Source organism: Oryx dammah, unplaced genomic scaffold, assembly GCF_014754425.2.
Source record: "Oryx dammah isolate SB20612 unplaced genomic scaffold, SCBI_Odam_1.1 HiC_scaffold_3, whole genome shotgun sequence".
Taxonomy (NCBI): Eukaryota; Metazoa; Chordata; class Mammalia; order Artiodactyla; family Bovidae; genus Oryx; species Oryx dammah.
Genome location: NW_024070187.1, coordinates 17,226,746 through 17,243,780, shown reverse-complemented (window position 1 = coordinate 17,243,780; position 17,035 = coordinate 17,226,746). Strand labels below are relative to the sequence as shown.

The following is a 17,035-nucleotide window of genomic DNA, read 5'->3' as shown; positions in this document are numbered from 1 at the left end:
ACCTTCACCCCATGAAGGCGTCACTACCATGATATGTCCTTATATGGCAAAAGGCATTTTGCAGAAGCAATGAAAGTTACTAATCAATTGACCTAAAACAGTGAAATTATGTGAGTGGGCCTAACTAATGAATTAGAGGCCTAATCATTCAAGCCCTCTAAAAGCAAAGAATGTTCTCAGATGACAGCAGTAGTCAGAGATTTGAACCCTCAGGGATTTGACCTGAGGGAGGTTCTAACACTGAGATAAAGGGGCCCCCAAGGAAAATCTGTAATGTGGCTTTGAGCTGCAGAGAATGATCCCCCTATTAACCAGTAAGAAGATGGGGACCCTCAATCCTATAACCATAAGGAACTGAATTTTTCCAACAAGGGCATCTGGCTTGTCTAAAGGATATCTAAGGTCTATTCCATCTCAAAATTCTAGGAAATAGTAAATGTTTATTATTTTTCTTAAAGTCCTGTATTTTGCAATTGGTTCTTCCTTTTTGGATTACCTATTTCTTAAAATTGGAGAAGGAAATGGCAACCCACTCCAGTATTCTTGCCTGGAGAATCCCATGGACATAAGAACTTGCGGGGCTACAGTCCATGGGGTAGCAAAGAGTCAGACACGACTGAGCAACTAACACGTACAGATTTTCATTATTATTATATTTGGTGATCTGTGATCTTTTACTACTCTAATTGTCACCCCAGGCTTCTGAGCTAAGGAACGGTGAGGTTATGAATGGGTAATGTTTTAAGCCACTAAATTTGTGTTAATCTGTTACAGAGCAATAGAAAGTTAACATAATTAGCAACCTGGAAACACTGAGGAATAGCTTTAAGTGTCACCACACAGAAGCCACTAGAGCAGGTGAGCTCTTCTGTGGAAAGTATATAAAAGAGTGAAGAAAGTATGAGAAAAGCCTTGAAGGATGTCTGTAAGTAGAGTGCTTTAAAAAAAGAAGACATTAGTAGTAGTACATGATTTAAGGTATACTTCACAATTAAAAATATGAAGGAAATACTCTACTGATAACATGAAATAACCAAAAGCAAACATTTGTGTCTACCTGTTCCCTCACTGACCCATTTCCACCAGGCACTCTGACTCACAGGCACTCTCTTTGGTGAGCTGCTATTTTAAAAATATGAACCAAAATTTTGCATTAACCGGGGCAGGAGAAAAAGGGGACGACAGAGGATGAGATGGCTGGATGGCATCACTGACTCGATGGACGTGAGTCTGAGTGAACTCCGGGAGTTGGTGATGGACAGGGAGGCCTGGCGTGCTGCGATTCATGGGGTCGCAAAGAGTCGGACACGACTGAGTGTTGCAAAGAGTTGGACACAACTGAGTGACTGAACTGAACTGAACTGATCCAAATACAAAGAATTATTGCTAAAGGAGAAAAAAATTACAAATAGCTGAATTATCGCTAAAAGTCTATAATAGCTGAAAGAATGGGTTTTAATCTTGTAGTCCTAAAACTAAATTTCCTTGAGTCATTATTACAGCTAATATGAACCTACTTAACTTCCTAAGTATAAACAGATGATTTTTATCATAATTCTTATCAATAATATCTTGCCTGTAATCTTCATGAAGTTTGTTTTTTATCCCTAAGCCTTGTTTTACACTGGTATTTAGTCAAATCAAAGCTATAAAATCATTAATTACATAAAAGCTGGCATTGAATAACATCCATTAATCAAACATAAGACAACCTCATATGTGCATAATTAATAACTGTGTTTTCTCACTACATCAAAGACTATCGCCTTTCCACAAAATTTTAATCACTTTCCAACATATTCCCATCAACTTAATTACACTTGAATAGGAATATAAAAAATGAGAAAACTAAGGCAGTTTTAAAGCTTCCCAAGTTACAATTTATTAGATTTAGTAACTCAAAAAAAATTCCAAGAAAATGAGCCAGTCATGCAACTAATATAGAATTCATCACTGGAAATTCTTATGAGAACTGATGTAATTATTTAGCTTTTGAATGATTAAAAGAGAGACTTAAAGCAATATTACACAGACTTAACAAAACGTGAAAGTTATCAAGGGCTTCCCAAGACATCATTCAAAAACATACAGATGGACTCTATGGTCCTGTGTGTGATTAAATCAACTGATCATGCAAGGAAACCACAGTAACAACACACATCCGCACAAGAAGTGTAAAAGCTCAACTCTAGCTTTGCTTCCTTAACTCATCAAAATGCAAACTCATCTAAGTTTTAAGTAGTCGGCCACCTGCAGAAGAATTCTACTTCTCACCTCTTACTCTGTGACTAATTGTTACTTTCAGAAGGAGGTTTCACTCATAACATTTGTACATAAACCACACAAATAAATTGCATGTGGGGTGAGAAGTGAAGGGCTGCCCTGCCCAGCATTCCACCCCTGGCACTATACATTCTATCGATTTGTAGGAAACCCAGCCTACCCTCAGTGGGGGATTCTCAATGGCAGGAGGAGCTTTCAAAAGAATTGCCAATAGGTAATCTTCTCCAGAAGAAAATTAAAATCTCTGATGGTAACCCTACATGTTTTGAACCACAAAAGAACATATTTGAAGCTTTTCGGTTTTTCTTAATATTTTATATTTTCACTTCAATCACCTATACAGTAACATAGTTCAAAGTTTACTCTAATTGCTTTTTTTTATTAGAAATAAATTCCTTTTTTTTCTTTTTTTTTAAATTTAAATTTATTTATTTTAATTGGAGGCTAATTACTTTACAATATTGTATTGGTTTTGCTATACATCAACATGAATCTGCCATGGGTGTACACGTGTTCCCCATCCTGAACCCCCCTCCCACATCCCTTCCTGTACCATCCCTCTGGGTCATCCCAGTGGACCAGCCCCAAGCATCCTGTATCCTGCATCGAACCTGGACTGGCGATTTGTTTCTTATATGATATTATACATGATTCAATGCCATTCTCCCAAATCATCCCACACTCTCTCTCTCCCCAGATTTTCTTTAACCTTCTAAAGCATCTCTTTGGTAGAAAAAGACCCTTTAAAACTCATCACATTGCTTTTATAGCTGCACTTTTTTTCAGACAGTGAAACTGTAGTATGTGTGTATTCATGTATATAAGTATATAAACATATACATACATATACATATATAAATACACACAGAGACACATACATCTATTTTTAATATAAATTTATTTAATTGTGTTTAAGCCAAAAAAAACCATGCCATGATTTAGAACGATTTCCAGATATTGGCAAACCCTAATTTTGTACAAGGGTAAAAATGGTACATTTCTGGTTTATTGCAAATTCTTCTCATGGTGAGGTTCTGCAGTATACTATAACCTGGGCCACAACTCAGATCTTCAGAAAATAACGGTCTAGCAGAGCACCCAAAGCTCATGCTATGGAACAATCCAGAGGGGTACAGTGGGGAAGGATGTGGGAGGGGAGGTTAAGGATGAGGGAGACACATGTATACCTGTGGCCAATTCATGTTGATGTATGGCAAAAAAAAAAAAAAAATCAACATATTGTAATTATCCTCCAATTAAAATACATAAAAAGAAAATAATGGTCTAGAGTGGATCTTGCCTTGAATTCCACACCAAGGCCGTTGAGCACAGTCAAGAGCGCCTTCACATTTCTCCAAATCAGTTACACAATAAGCCTTTTCTGTTCATTGACTCATGGGGTTTTCCTGTGTTTTTCTAGAGTCCATTGCTCAGAAAAGTCTGCTATCATCTAAGATTGTGCATTTTCTCCAGAATTATTTGTCATTAAACGAGAAGCCAACAAATCCCTCAAGTTCCACTGTTATCAATAGTGTTTATTTTTGCAGGTAACTTATTTTATTAAATGACATTAGAATTTATGTCCCTTTCAGAAACAAAAGAATTTTTTTTTTTTTAATTTCTTTTCCCTTCTTTTCCGAACCATTCCAAAACAGGCCACATTAAATGAGGACACACGGTTAGGATCAGCATTATTCCTGAATGCAGAGTCAACTGTACAGTATCATGGAAAAAAGGATGAGTTCTCTCAGATGAGAAGTTATAAGACTTAAGTTTCAATCAGCACCCATTAGTAGAGATGAACTGAGAAAACAAAAATTTAAACAGAGAGCTGGCCCTCCAAATCCATGGTTTCTACATCCAAGGATTCAAACAAACTCTGACTAAAACATTCAGGGGGCAAGAAGAGAATTCTAGAAAGTCCCAAAATGTAAACCTGTAAAACCAAGAGTGGGTTTTCTGAAAGGGTAAACAAAATCAATAAACCTCTGGCCAAGCTCATCAAGAGGAAAGGAGAAAGGATCCAAATAAACAAAATTAAAAAATGAAAGAAGATAAATAACAACTGACACTGAAAAAACACAAAAAGTCAAAAAATAAAACCTGAATTTATCATGGGCAGGCAACAATATATATAATTTAAATAGCATTTATACTGTATTTACTTAGCATTTATATTGTATTAGGTATTAAAAATACTCTGCTGCTAAGTCACTTCAGTTGTGTCCGACTCTGTGTGACCCTATAGACAGCAGCTACCAGGCTCCCCCGTCTCTGGGATTCTCCAGGCAAGAACACTGGAGTAGGTTGCCATTTCCTTCTCCAATGCATGAAAGTGAAAAGTGAAAGTGAAGTCACTCAGTCATGTCCAACTCTTAGCGACCAAATGGACTGCAGCCTACCAGGCTCCTCTGTCCATGGGATTTTCCAGGCAAGAGCACCGGAGTGGGGTGCCATCTAAAGTCCACAGGAGGATGTGTGTAAGCCATATACAAATACTACACCATTTTATATAAGAGACTCGAGCATCTGAAGGCTTTGGTATCTGTGCAAGGGTCCTGGAACCAATCCTCACAGAAACTAAGAGGCAACTACTTGCGCAGCCTGAAGTGTAATTTACACTAAAAAAGCAAGAGTACTAAATAAGCAGGTGCAATTTGCATGAAATAAGTATTAATCAACAAAACATGAAGCTCCTACTAACGGAAAATAGCTAGGAGCTACAGATTCTGGAAACAACTACAGATTTTGAGCTAGAAGGAAATCAGTTCATCCACTGCCACCCTTCTGGAGATAAAGAAACAAGGCCAGAGATGACACAGGAATCTTAAGTCCCTCAGCAAGCATGGGGCTAGCAGGCGTAATTTCTGCTTCTAGAGCCTCACACGGCCACTCTAAACTCACAGGGTGTACTACTGCCTACAGGCTTCCCTCATTTACTGCACTTCACTGTCCTGTATCTTTCACAAACTGAAGGTCTGTGGCAACCCTGCCTTGAGAAAGTCTATTGGCACCATTTTTCCAACAGTGTTTGCTCATTTTGTGTCCATGTGGCACATTTTGATAATCCTCACAATTGTTCATACTTTTTCATTATATATATTATATATATGATAACAATAGGCACATTTCTAGTACTTACTAGGTTCCAGTTAACACTGTTTGCAAATGACATATATGAGCTGATCTGGTCCTCAACCACTCTATGAAGATACACACACCACGATCACTACACCCCATTCTGAAGCTGAGGGAAGCAGGGCAGGAAGAGGACGGTGATTCCCCTGCGGTCACAAGGCTGCAGGGGTGGTGGGGCAAGAATGTGACTCCATCCCCTTGGGCTTCAAAGTCTGTGCTCTTGCTATTCTGACTCTAGCATAACAAAACAGAGACATTTCTAGGGGAAACTTTTCTAGATCTAATTCTGAACAGAAAGAAACTTTCAGTAAAGTGAAAGTAGCAAAAATCTTGGAAGGAAAAAACATCATTTTGGCAGAACGAAGAGAGGGAGGACAGAAAAGAGCCTTGATCCGGGTGTAGGATCCACATTAGGAAGAGAATTAAGTTCAAGGAAGAGATCATAAGAGAGTAACCCCTGGACACATTCAGCAATTTTGTTTTCCGAGCTTAAAGAATCTAATCCTACAATAACAATAATTAAAAAAATATTTAATCTATCACTGTTATCACTCCCCCCAAATCACAGACTCAACCTAGCAAACTACATCATCTTTGTAGACATGATAAAAATGGGAGCTGGACTAATATAATTTTGAGGATTTGTATTTAATTGAATACTACTATGCCTAACGGAAGCTGAATTGTACATCATAAGGTTTCTAGAGAGTTCTGTCCTCTACGAAGTCTAGTTTAATAGTTCTATTATAATGACTTGAATAATGACCTTGAGTCATGTTATCTAAAAATTTAATTAGCATACAGCAAGGATGACAGAATCAGCAATTAAAAGACCTGAGAAGTCTTTACATCAAAGTAAACAAGATGTTAAAATAAAAATATATTTAAAATTTTCTAATTGGGATCTAAATAAATAATAAGAAAAATAGAGGGCTAGAGAAATGGTGTTTATTTGAGAAGAAGACTTAATTAATTCAATCTTTGCTGAAGTTATTCAGTTTCTCTATTGATAAAACTAATGGCTTGTCTAAAGGATATCTAAGGTCTATTCCATCTCAAAATTCTAGGAAATATTTAATGTTTATTATTTTTCTTAAAGTCCTGTATTTTGCAATTGGTTCTTCCTTTTTGGATTATCTATTTCTTAAAATCAGAGAAGGAAATGGCAACCCACTCCAGTGCTCTTGCCTGGAAAATCCCATGGACGGAGAAGCCTGGCGGGCTGCAGTCCATGGGGTTGCTGAGAGTCGGGCATGACTGAGCGACTTCACTTTCACTTTTCACTTTCATTCATTGGAGAAGGAAATGGCAACCCACCCAGTGTTCTTGCCTGGAGAATCCCAGGGTCGGGGGAGCCTGGTGGGCTGCCGTCTATGGGGTCGCACAGAGTCGGACACGACTGAAGCGACTTAGCAGCAGCAAAGGATATCTAAGGTCTATTCCATCTCAAAATTCTAGGAAATATTTAATGTTTATTATTTTTCTTAAAGTCCTGTATTTTGCAACTGGTTCTTCCTTTTTGGACTACCTATTTCTTAAAATCGGAGAAGGAAATGGCAACCCGCTCCCGTATTCTTGCCTGGAGAATCCCATGGACAGAGGAGCCTGGACAGCTACAGTCCATGGGGCTGCAAAGAGTTAGACACGACTTAGCGACTCACACACACACACATTTTCCTTATCATTATATCTGGCGATCTGCAATCTTGGAGGTTACTGTAACTGTTTTAGAGCCCCATGAACCATGCCCATATAATGATGGTGAGCTTACTAAATGTGTGTGTTCTGACTGCTCCACTAACTGGCAGTTCCCCCACCTCTCTCGCTCTCCTCAGGCCTCCCTATTCCCGGGGACACAACCATATTGAAACCAGGTCCGTTAATCTACAATGGCCTCTAAGTTTTCGAGTCAAAAGTGCACATGTCTCACTTTAAATTAAAAGCTAGAAATAATTAAGCTTATTAGTGAGGAAGGCATGTTGAAAACCGAGATGGGCTAGGCCTCTCGTGCCAAGCAGCCAAGTTGTGAATGCAAAGAAAAAGTTATTGAAGTAAATTAAAAGTGTTACTCCATCGAACACATGAAGGACAAGCAAGCCAAACAAGCCTTATTGCTCATATGGAGAAACTATTAGTGGTCTGGATAGATGATCAAACCAGCTACAATAATCCTTTCAGCCAAAGCCTAATTCAGAGCAAGGCCCCAGCTCTGTTTACAACATGGTTTTACAGAGTATCTTAAGCCCAATGTTAAGAACTTCTGCTCAGAAAAAAAAGATTCTTTTTAAAATACTGACATTGCTCATTGACAATGCACCTGGTCACCCAAGAGCTGGGATGGAGGTGTGCAATGAGATTAATGTTACTTTCACGCCTGCTAATGTTGTGGATAAAGGACTAATTTCTACCTTCAAGTCTTCTTATTTAAGAAATACATTTTATAAAGGTATAGTTGCCACAGATAGTGATTTCCCTGATGGATCTGGGCAAAGTCAATTGAAAACCTTCTAAAAAAGGATTCACCATTCTAGATGCCGTTAAGAATATCTGGGATTCCTGCGGAGAGGTCAAAATATCAGCATCCACAGGAGTTTGGAAGAAGCTAATTCCAAACCTCATGGGTGACCTGAGGGGTTTGAAGCTTCAGTGGAGGAAAGAAATGCAGATGTGGTAGAAACAGCAAGAGAACGAGAATTAGAAGTGGAGTCTGAAGATGTGACTGAATTGCTGCAATCGCACAATAAAACTTAAAATGGTTAAAGACTTGCTTCTAATAAGCGAAGAAAGTGGTTACTTGAGATGGAATCTACTCCTGGTAAGATGCTATACCGATTTTTAAATGGCAACAAAGAATTTAGACTATTACATAAACTTTAGCTGATAAAACAGCAGCAGGGTTTGAGACTGAGTCCAGTTTGGAAAGAAGCTCTATTAAACAGCATTGCGTGTTACAGACAGCTCATTAGTGAAAGAGCTGATGGATGTGGCAAACTTCACTGTTGTCTTAAAATATATACTTAGTATCTTAAAATATACTACCACAGCCCAACCTTCAGCAACCACCACCCTAATCAGTCAGCAGCCATCAACATGTAGGCAAGACCCTCCACCAGCAAAAACATCACAACTCACTGAAGGCTCAGAGGATGGTTAACATTTTTAAGCAATAAAGTTTTTTAAATTAAGGTGTGTAAATTGCTTTTTTAGAAATACTGTTACTGTGTGCTTAATACACTATAGTATATGTAAACATAACTTTTACCTGTACTAGGAAACAAAAAAGTTTTATGTGACTTGCCTTATTGGGATTACTCACTTTAATTTCAGTGGTTTGGAACTGAACCCACAATATCTCAAGGTATGTCTGTATGGATATTATCTATAGATAGCAACTAACAAAATTTTGCCAGTCAAAAGAAGATAGATACACACTCAATATTACCAATAATTTGCACGAAAAGGTTGTTCATTTTTTGTTCCTTCTAAGATCTTTGAAGAATGAAGTTGCACTCTTAGTGGTCAGCATACCCAGTGAGCTGCTATTCACTGGATCTGTGACATTACAAGAGTATTTGAACTTTGTATGCCTCAGCTTACTACCAATCTACACAATGGGGATAACTGCACCTACTTCACAGGATTAGTACAGGGCATTAATTACAAGTATTAACTTAATACCTATAATGCAATTAGGAGAGTGCCTGTCACACAATGACTGCACAAACATTAGTCAAACTCTCTTATTACATAGATCCTTCACGCTTACTAGCCAAATCATTGCTGAGTCCTTGGACTACTTCTATAAGGCAGACAGAAATGTCATCACTGCCTTAACACTTCCCAGTAAAATTCCTAAGATCATGAACCATGAAACCAGATTCAATTTTTATTTCTACTTCTAACTTCTAAAGTATTGAGAAATTAGTTTCTTTGGTTTGCCCGTCTCTGAAATTGGTACAACAAAGCCTGCCATTGGTCAGCTGTTGTGAAGATGAGGCAATATATTAAAAGCCTAGGAGCAGCTTAGAACACAAGGCGTTTTACAGATTTACGCAGAGAATGTAACACTTACTGCTCAGAGTCATAGTAGTCCATCCGCTTCTTTTTCTTGTTATAAGCGGCAACTCGAAAGGGAACGATCTCCAAGGTGATCAGGCCCGGGGCCATGGTTAGCACTTTGGCGCCATGAGTCGGCTCATAAAGATCCTTCCCTGTTTCTGGATGGGGCATGCCAGCAGGGTCTCGTCCAACGATGTAAAAGTTGGCTCCCGCAACCATACGTGCTCTGCAATGCCACTGGACCTAGAATAGAAATGGTCACATTAGATAACCATGATTTCATGACCAGCACTTAGAAGTAGGAAGTGGATAATAAATGTATATACTTCTTATATAATCAATATCTATCCGTAGGAAATCTCAAATTAAAATCATCATCTTGGGAAGCCAGGAAAAAAAAAAAAAAACCCTCCCCTTCCAAAAAAATCTACAAGTATATATGAATATGGGTCAGGGAAGAACAAGACAAGGTATAGGATGTGACTTAACAGCCAGCTGCTTTCAAACATAGCTCTGTAGCCTATACCGTCATACTGACTTACTGTTTAAAAACAAAAATTACTTGGTCTAACACCTAGAACTATAGAAATCTAGAAGTTAAAGTACCTAGAAGAGAGCATCATTCTCATTAAAACAAGAAGGAAGTGAATCCTCAAAGGTTAAGTGACTCGGCCAACAGAGTGTAGGACAAACCCAGGTCCACACACTTGGTCTTAGTCCCCTGTCAGTGTATGGCTTCATTATTCAGTGATTTACAAAACCATCTCAGTTCTCTGTGAACAGAGGTATAAATGATGGCCACTTCATATCATTTCATCTCTCTTGATAGCATCTCTTCTACCAAGTACTTTATTTTTATATCAACATAGTTCAGAAAGTCCAAGAGTATGAAGGCAACCCCATACTCTATATTTGAATAGGTCACCCTGAGGATTTTCAACTTTTCTAGTTGTTTCTACCTATATTTACCTCTATATTTCTAAACAGTATGTGTATACAGTTGTAACTTGACTGTTAATTTTAGATATTTTATACTGTCATCCCTCAGTATCTGTGGATGCTCAAGTCCCATAGTCAGCCCACCGTATTCAACGTTCTGCATCCATGTATTCAATCAAGCACAAATCATGTAGTACTGTAAATATTTACTGGATAAAAACCTGCATATAAGTGGACCTGCACAGTTCAAATTGGTCATGTTCAAAATTATAATATAGGTATAATTTCCACATTATTATTTCCTACTTATAGTATTTGGCTCTCTTACTCCACTATCTTCATTCCCTATCCCATTTATTCAATAAACACTGTGGTATCAATACTTTGGTGAAATAACCATGTATCTGTAAAATGGGGATTACAATCATATTTACTGGATATAATTTTTAATAAAATTAATGTACGAAAAAACTGAGGACTTAGAATAGTACCTGGCACAGAGTAAGTACACAATAAATGTTGGCTATTATCATCTTTATTTTACTCCTCTCCTTGAACAACTGTTTTTCCTAGAGTTAATAACTGGCTTAATTTGTTTTCTGCTTGCTTAGTTTTCCATAGACCTGTGTTTCTATATACCTTGTACTATCTTTCTTCCTAAACACACAGCTTAATACAATTCTCAGTCTCCCTACAACCGACTTCTGACCAAAGAAATGAAAGCCGAAGTGATGTGTGCCACTTCCAGACGTGGATCGTTAAAAAGCCTCCTGAGCACTAGCCTAGTTTGCCTTCCTCACGAGCCAGCTAAAGAGAAGGGACCCCAAGGCCCTGTAACCACCTCTTTTTCCACTACAGCATCAATGCTGCTTGCAGCACGCTGCACCAGATGCCAAAGCATGAAGCTAGACGACCTTTGTTCTCCACATAGACCACCTCTTCCTCCATCCACCCCAGATTCAGCTCTTCACGGAACATCTGCTCATTTCCCTCTGCCCCTCTGCAGCAGACACACAGAATTCCACTTGTTCAGACTCAGTTTGTATCAAGGGGTCAGTCAGAATCAAATCATCAATTAAGTACTCTGCAACTCCACTTAAATGTAAAATCTTTTCTGCCTCATGAAAAATAGCTACTGCTTACAGAGTTAAATTAAAAGGGCAGTCTCAGTTTTCTGAACTTAGATGAACTTACTTTGCTCATTATATATTTATGTTTGGATGCTTAAATCATTCAAGTGCCAACTGGTCAATAAACCAGGAATATATTTCAAAAGCATTTTGGTGACATGGGCCAGTTATAACTCTGCCTTGTAAAACTGTCAGAAAATTTAATTGCTTCTCTGACTTCTTTTAGAAGTTATATGAGTAAATTAAATATTAACACAACAAACACGGAGACAGCATTCTCCTGCAGGTGACCTAAATGGTTTCAGTGTATATTTTAATGAATGGTTCCCTTATGAGAAAACTTAATGATTTTTAACAGCCATGAGTAAGCAAATCAAATGTTATTCTTCCAAGAAAGCCTAGTGTGAGTCAACGTATAACCTACTGAACAGGTAATACGTTTTAAGGAAGTGAGTGCAAGTCAGCCATGGCCAATGGTATCTGTTTAAGAACATAGGCTTTCAAGTCAGGCTGTCCTAGATTTGACTCCTAGCTTTGCCCCTCACTGACGGAAGGATCTTAAGCAGTTTCCTTATACAAGCCTCAGTTTCCTAATTTACAAAAATGAGAATGATAACACTTAATGCATAAGATTGTTGGAAGTTTTGAAAGTACTCAGGATACTACCTGGCCTTCAATAAAGGAAAGTCGTTATTACTGCCACTATTACTATTACTCCGTGAAGTATTTCCTGACCATCACAGTTGAATTAATTGCTTCCTGACCAGAATTTCTAAAGAAAACTCCTTTCCTCTCTGAAGAAGATGACACGCTGACCAGAAGATGGTTGTTAAAACCCAGAAAGAACTGTCTGTATATCCGGCAGACTGAGGTCAAGATGTACTCCTTATCTTTTTATGCCATTGGCTAGCATGATTATCAGGAAACTGAATGCATACTGAAGAAGGACTACAAGATGATGCCTAAAAGTCTTCTATGAACCCCTGTAAGAATCTGTAAATGGCCAACCTAACAACAAATGACTTATTTTCTGCTTTACTTTCATCTGTGTAGCAAAGAACAAATAGCTTTGTCATTTTTTTCTGATTATAAGAGTAATTTAATTCACATGTGGCAAACACTGCTCGTTGCCTCCACAACAACTGATTTCTCTTTGTCCTGATCTCCCTATTCCTTGGTGACAGAAACCTCCCCCTAAAGAATGAAAATGTTACGTCCTTCCTTTCTCAGCAATACAGCACAGGCACCTGAGCAAATAACAATCTCCTGGGAAGTTGTCTAGAGGATTCCTGAAAAACTTTTCTTCCTCATTAATAAAACTCTTAACTTTCACTTACCTGAAATGTCTTCACTTCACCTTTATTTTTGCTTGACTATAGAATTCCAGATTAATAGACATGTTTCTACTTTCTTTCTCTCTTGAAAATGCTACTCCATTGCTTCTAGCTCATAATGCCCCTGAGAAGCCAGCCATCACTCTTATTACTCCCCTACTGTTCCCTCTTCTCGCCCCATCTCTCTGCTTTTAAGGTTCCTCTCTATCATAAATTTTCAGCACGTTGGCTACTATGTGCCTAACTGTGGTTTTCTTTGGGTTTATCCTTTCTTATATTTTACTGGGCTTCTTGAATTTGTAGGCTGATGTTTTCTACCAGTTGCAGAAAACTTGCAACCATTTTTTTTCCCCAAAAAGTTTTTGTGCCACATTTTCTCTCTCTCTTTCAGAACTTCATTTATACATATGTTAGACGGCTTGAGATTGTCCACAAGTTACTGAGGCTCTGCTTGTTTTCTCCCACTTATTTTCCTTTTTCAAAAAATTCCTACTGAGTTTTAAAAAACTCACTGACCTTTTTCTTCTGCCAACTCCAGTCAGCTTTTAAGTTTATCCAATAAACATTTCTGTTTCAGATACTATACTTTTTTAGCCCTTGGTTTTCCACTTGATTTTTTTCAGCTTTCACTTTTCTGAGACTCCACATCCATAAGACAATATTTTTGTTTAAGAAGCTTCAACGTTCTTATTTGCTAATTCCAACATCAGCATCATCTAAAGGTATGCTTCTAGTGAAAGTTTTTATTCAGGATTATAAATCACAGTTCCTTGCTTATTTCCAATAATTTGTTGCTGTATGCAGGACTTGTGAATGATTTAAGGAGCCTGAATAATGCTGTTTTCCTTTAGAATATTAAGAGCCTGATTCCAGCAGGCAGGTAATTTACTGGCACGTCTTCTTATCTTTTTGAGGCTCAATTTTAAGCTCTACTGGGCAGGTTCAGTCCAGTTTTTTGGACCAATTACCAACCTACTGCCTTTCAACTCCAAATTCACCCTTAGTATTTGCTGAGAAAATGGATTGAAAACTAAGCATTTCTCCTTCACAGTGAGCACAGTGTTAAATCAGCAGAGGATTAGAGGGACACTGAAGGAGGAAGGATGTGTAGTGGTACCTGAATATGGGGCTGTTTGGTGGCACAGGGGTCCAGCAGCAAACCCAAAGTGCACACTCCTTCAGCAACCTCAAAGCCCTAGCCTCACTACAGTCCTCCTAATGCAGACACCAGGGCACTCCAAGCCTCCCACCAGCAGCTCCCTGACTTCCTCTGCTTCCTCATGTACCCCGCTGTGCTCAACTGTGCCTCAGAGAGTTGCTTCCTGCATTCACTGCAACATGGGTGTCTCACAGTGTGCACCAATCTGGCAGCAAGCCAGCTCCCAATGACTGCCCTGACCCCCACTGAGCTTACCAGTCTTAGGCTCAGCTAGCCTGTGAACCAGAAAGACGGTTGTTTCCTGTTATCTGGCATCTGTGAACCAGTGTGGTCCAGGGAGTCCACTCAGCTTCACCATCCAGTGGGAAGAAACCATACCTTCTCCAATGAGATCTGAAGCCCAGCCTTGGGGAGAGGATCCCTTTTCCAATTCTACCCTTCCTTTGGTAATCTCCCTCAGCCCTAGAGTACCCTTTAGAGTTCACTCTGCATTTTTTAGTTACTTCTCTATTAAAGTTCGGAGAAGGCAATGGCACCCTACTCCAGTGTGCTTGCCTGGAGAATCCCAGGGACGGCAGAACCTGGTGGGTTGCTGTCTATGGGGTCGCACAGAGTCAGACATGACTGAAGTGACTTAGCAGCAGCAGCTATTAAAGTTTAACAATTCTTTAAACTTCCCCTGTCCAATTCTGTGTGATTTCCCACTTCCTGACTATAAACAAATTGATAACACACTTTCTGTACAGTGTGCCCTGTTTTCCAAAAGCATGTGTTTCTGGTGTCTTAGTTGCATACCTAAGATGTTAACAAGATTTCTCCACTTTAGCTAGGCTGCAATGTCATCTTTCAACAATGAATAACCTCTAGTACCTTCAATCTACTCTCAAACTTATTGTAGCTACCCTCTACCAGGCCTCAGAGTCTTGCCCTGCATAAATGCAGTCCAAGGAACCCTGGGGAACACCCTCACATCTTCTCTTGCCCTGAAAGTGAAAGCGTTAAGTCACTCAGTTATGTCCGACCCTCTGTGACCCCATGGACTGTATGTAGCCCACCAGGCTCTGTCCACGGAATTCTCCAGGCAAAAATACTGGAGTGGGTATCCATTTCCTTCCTCAGAGATCTTCCTGACCCAGAGACTGAACCCAGGTCTCCAGCATGCAGGCAGATTCTTTGCTAACTGAGCCCCCAGGGAAGCCCTGCCTTAGTTCTGTGCTGCAAGTCTCGTTGCTTCAACAGCCCCGAAACCCAATCTCTGCCTTCTTAGCTCAACAGATATATGTATGCAATGCAATACTACTCAGCCACAAGAAAGACTGAAATCCTGACATTTACAACAACATGAATGTATCCAGAGATTATCATACTAACTGAAGTAAATCAGAGAAAGACATTTAAAAGATACCACTTGTATGTGGAATCTTAAAATATTGGTACAAATGAACTTACTTACAAAACAGAAACAGACTCACAGACATAGAAAACAAAGTTATGGTTCCCAAAGGGGAAAAAATTAGGACTATGGGATTGACAGACAGACATGACTATATATAAAATAAATAAGAATTTACCATATAGCAATACAGTATATTCTGTATTGTTACTATATTCACTATCTGGTAATAAACCTATAATGGAAGAGAATCTGAAACTAACACAATATTGTAAATCAAATCAAATCAAAAGGATGGGAGAATAATAACAACTCACAATCAGCAATTGTCATTAAAAAAAATTGGTATTTGTTTCAGAATTTCCTCCCCAAGTACATTTTTGAAGCTAATGTTTTTTTAACTCTACATAACTTATTTCAACAATGTAAGCGATACAAGTAAGAATTAAGTTTTGCTACCCAATAGGGCTAAAAGGAGAGTATTCACAATTCAAATTATAATCAGTTTTCAAATAACGTTGATCCATCCAAATCTTGTTATGGTTCTCCCTGCCATCCGTCACAGATTAAGATACTGTGCAACTACCAAACCAAAAATCCGTGACATATAGGAACCTAAATGACTTATCTCCATACACAGAATATTTACAGTGTAAACACTTTAGAATTAGAACAGTTCTTGCATCATCACAATATGATGTTTAATCCATGCCCCTTTTTATAAACATAAAAGTCTCATTTGCTCCCTGACTCCATTAGAAAATAGTTATCTATCATCCACCAAAATCAGATTGATTATACTCTTTGCAGCCAAAGACGGAGAAGCTCTATACAGTCAGCAAAAATAAGACTGGACCTGACTGTGGCTCAGATCATGAACTCCTTAATGCCAAATTCAGACTGAAATTGAAGAAAGTAGGGAAAACCACTCGACCATTCAGGTATGACCTAAATCAAATCCTTTACAATTATACAGTGGAAGAGAGAAATAGATTCAAGGGATTCGATCTGATAGAGTGCCTGAAGAACTATGGACGGAGGTTCATGACACTGTACAGGAGACAGGGATCAAGACCATCCCCAAGAAAAAGAAATGCAAAAAAAGCAAAATGGCTATCTGGGGAGGCCTTACAAATAGCTGTTAAAAGAGGAGAGGTGAAAAACAAAGGAGAAAAGGGAAGATATACTCATTTGAATGCAGAGTTCCAAAGAATAACAAGGAGAGATAAGAAAGCCTTCCTCAGTGATCAGTGCAAAGAAATAGAGGAGAAAATAAAATGGGAAAGACTAGAGATCTCTTCAAAAAAATCACAGATATCAAGGGAATATTTCATGCAAAGATGGGCTCAATAAAGGACAGAAATGGTATGGACCTAACGGAAGCAGAAGATATTAAGAAGAGGTGGCAAGAATACACAGAAGAACTGTACAAAAAAAATCTTCACAACCCAGATAATCATGATGGTGTGATCACTCACCTAGAGCCAGACATCCTGGAATGTGAAGTCAAGTGGGCCTTAGGAAGCATCACTACGAACAGACCTAGTGGAGGTGATGGAATTCCAATTGAGCTATTTCAAATCCTGAAAGATGATGCTGT

At 38.7% G+C, this 17,035-nt stretch overlaps 1 protein-coding gene across 1 annotated transcript in view; it reads right to left on the bottom strand.

The window, feature by feature from the left end:
- The window catches only part of PAPSS1 (3'-phosphoadenosine 5'-phosphosulfate synthase 1), a 108,754-nt gene that overhangs the window by 8,701 nt on the left and 83,018 nt on the right, over nucleotides 1-17,035 (bottom strand). Inside the window, exon 11 of the mRNA XM_040237511.1 lies at nucleotides 9,494-9,723. Coding sequence (XP_040093445.1) covers nucleotides 9,494-9,723 — 230 coding nt within the window. The remainder of the gene's footprint in view (nucleotides 1-9,493; nucleotides 9,724-17,035) is intronic.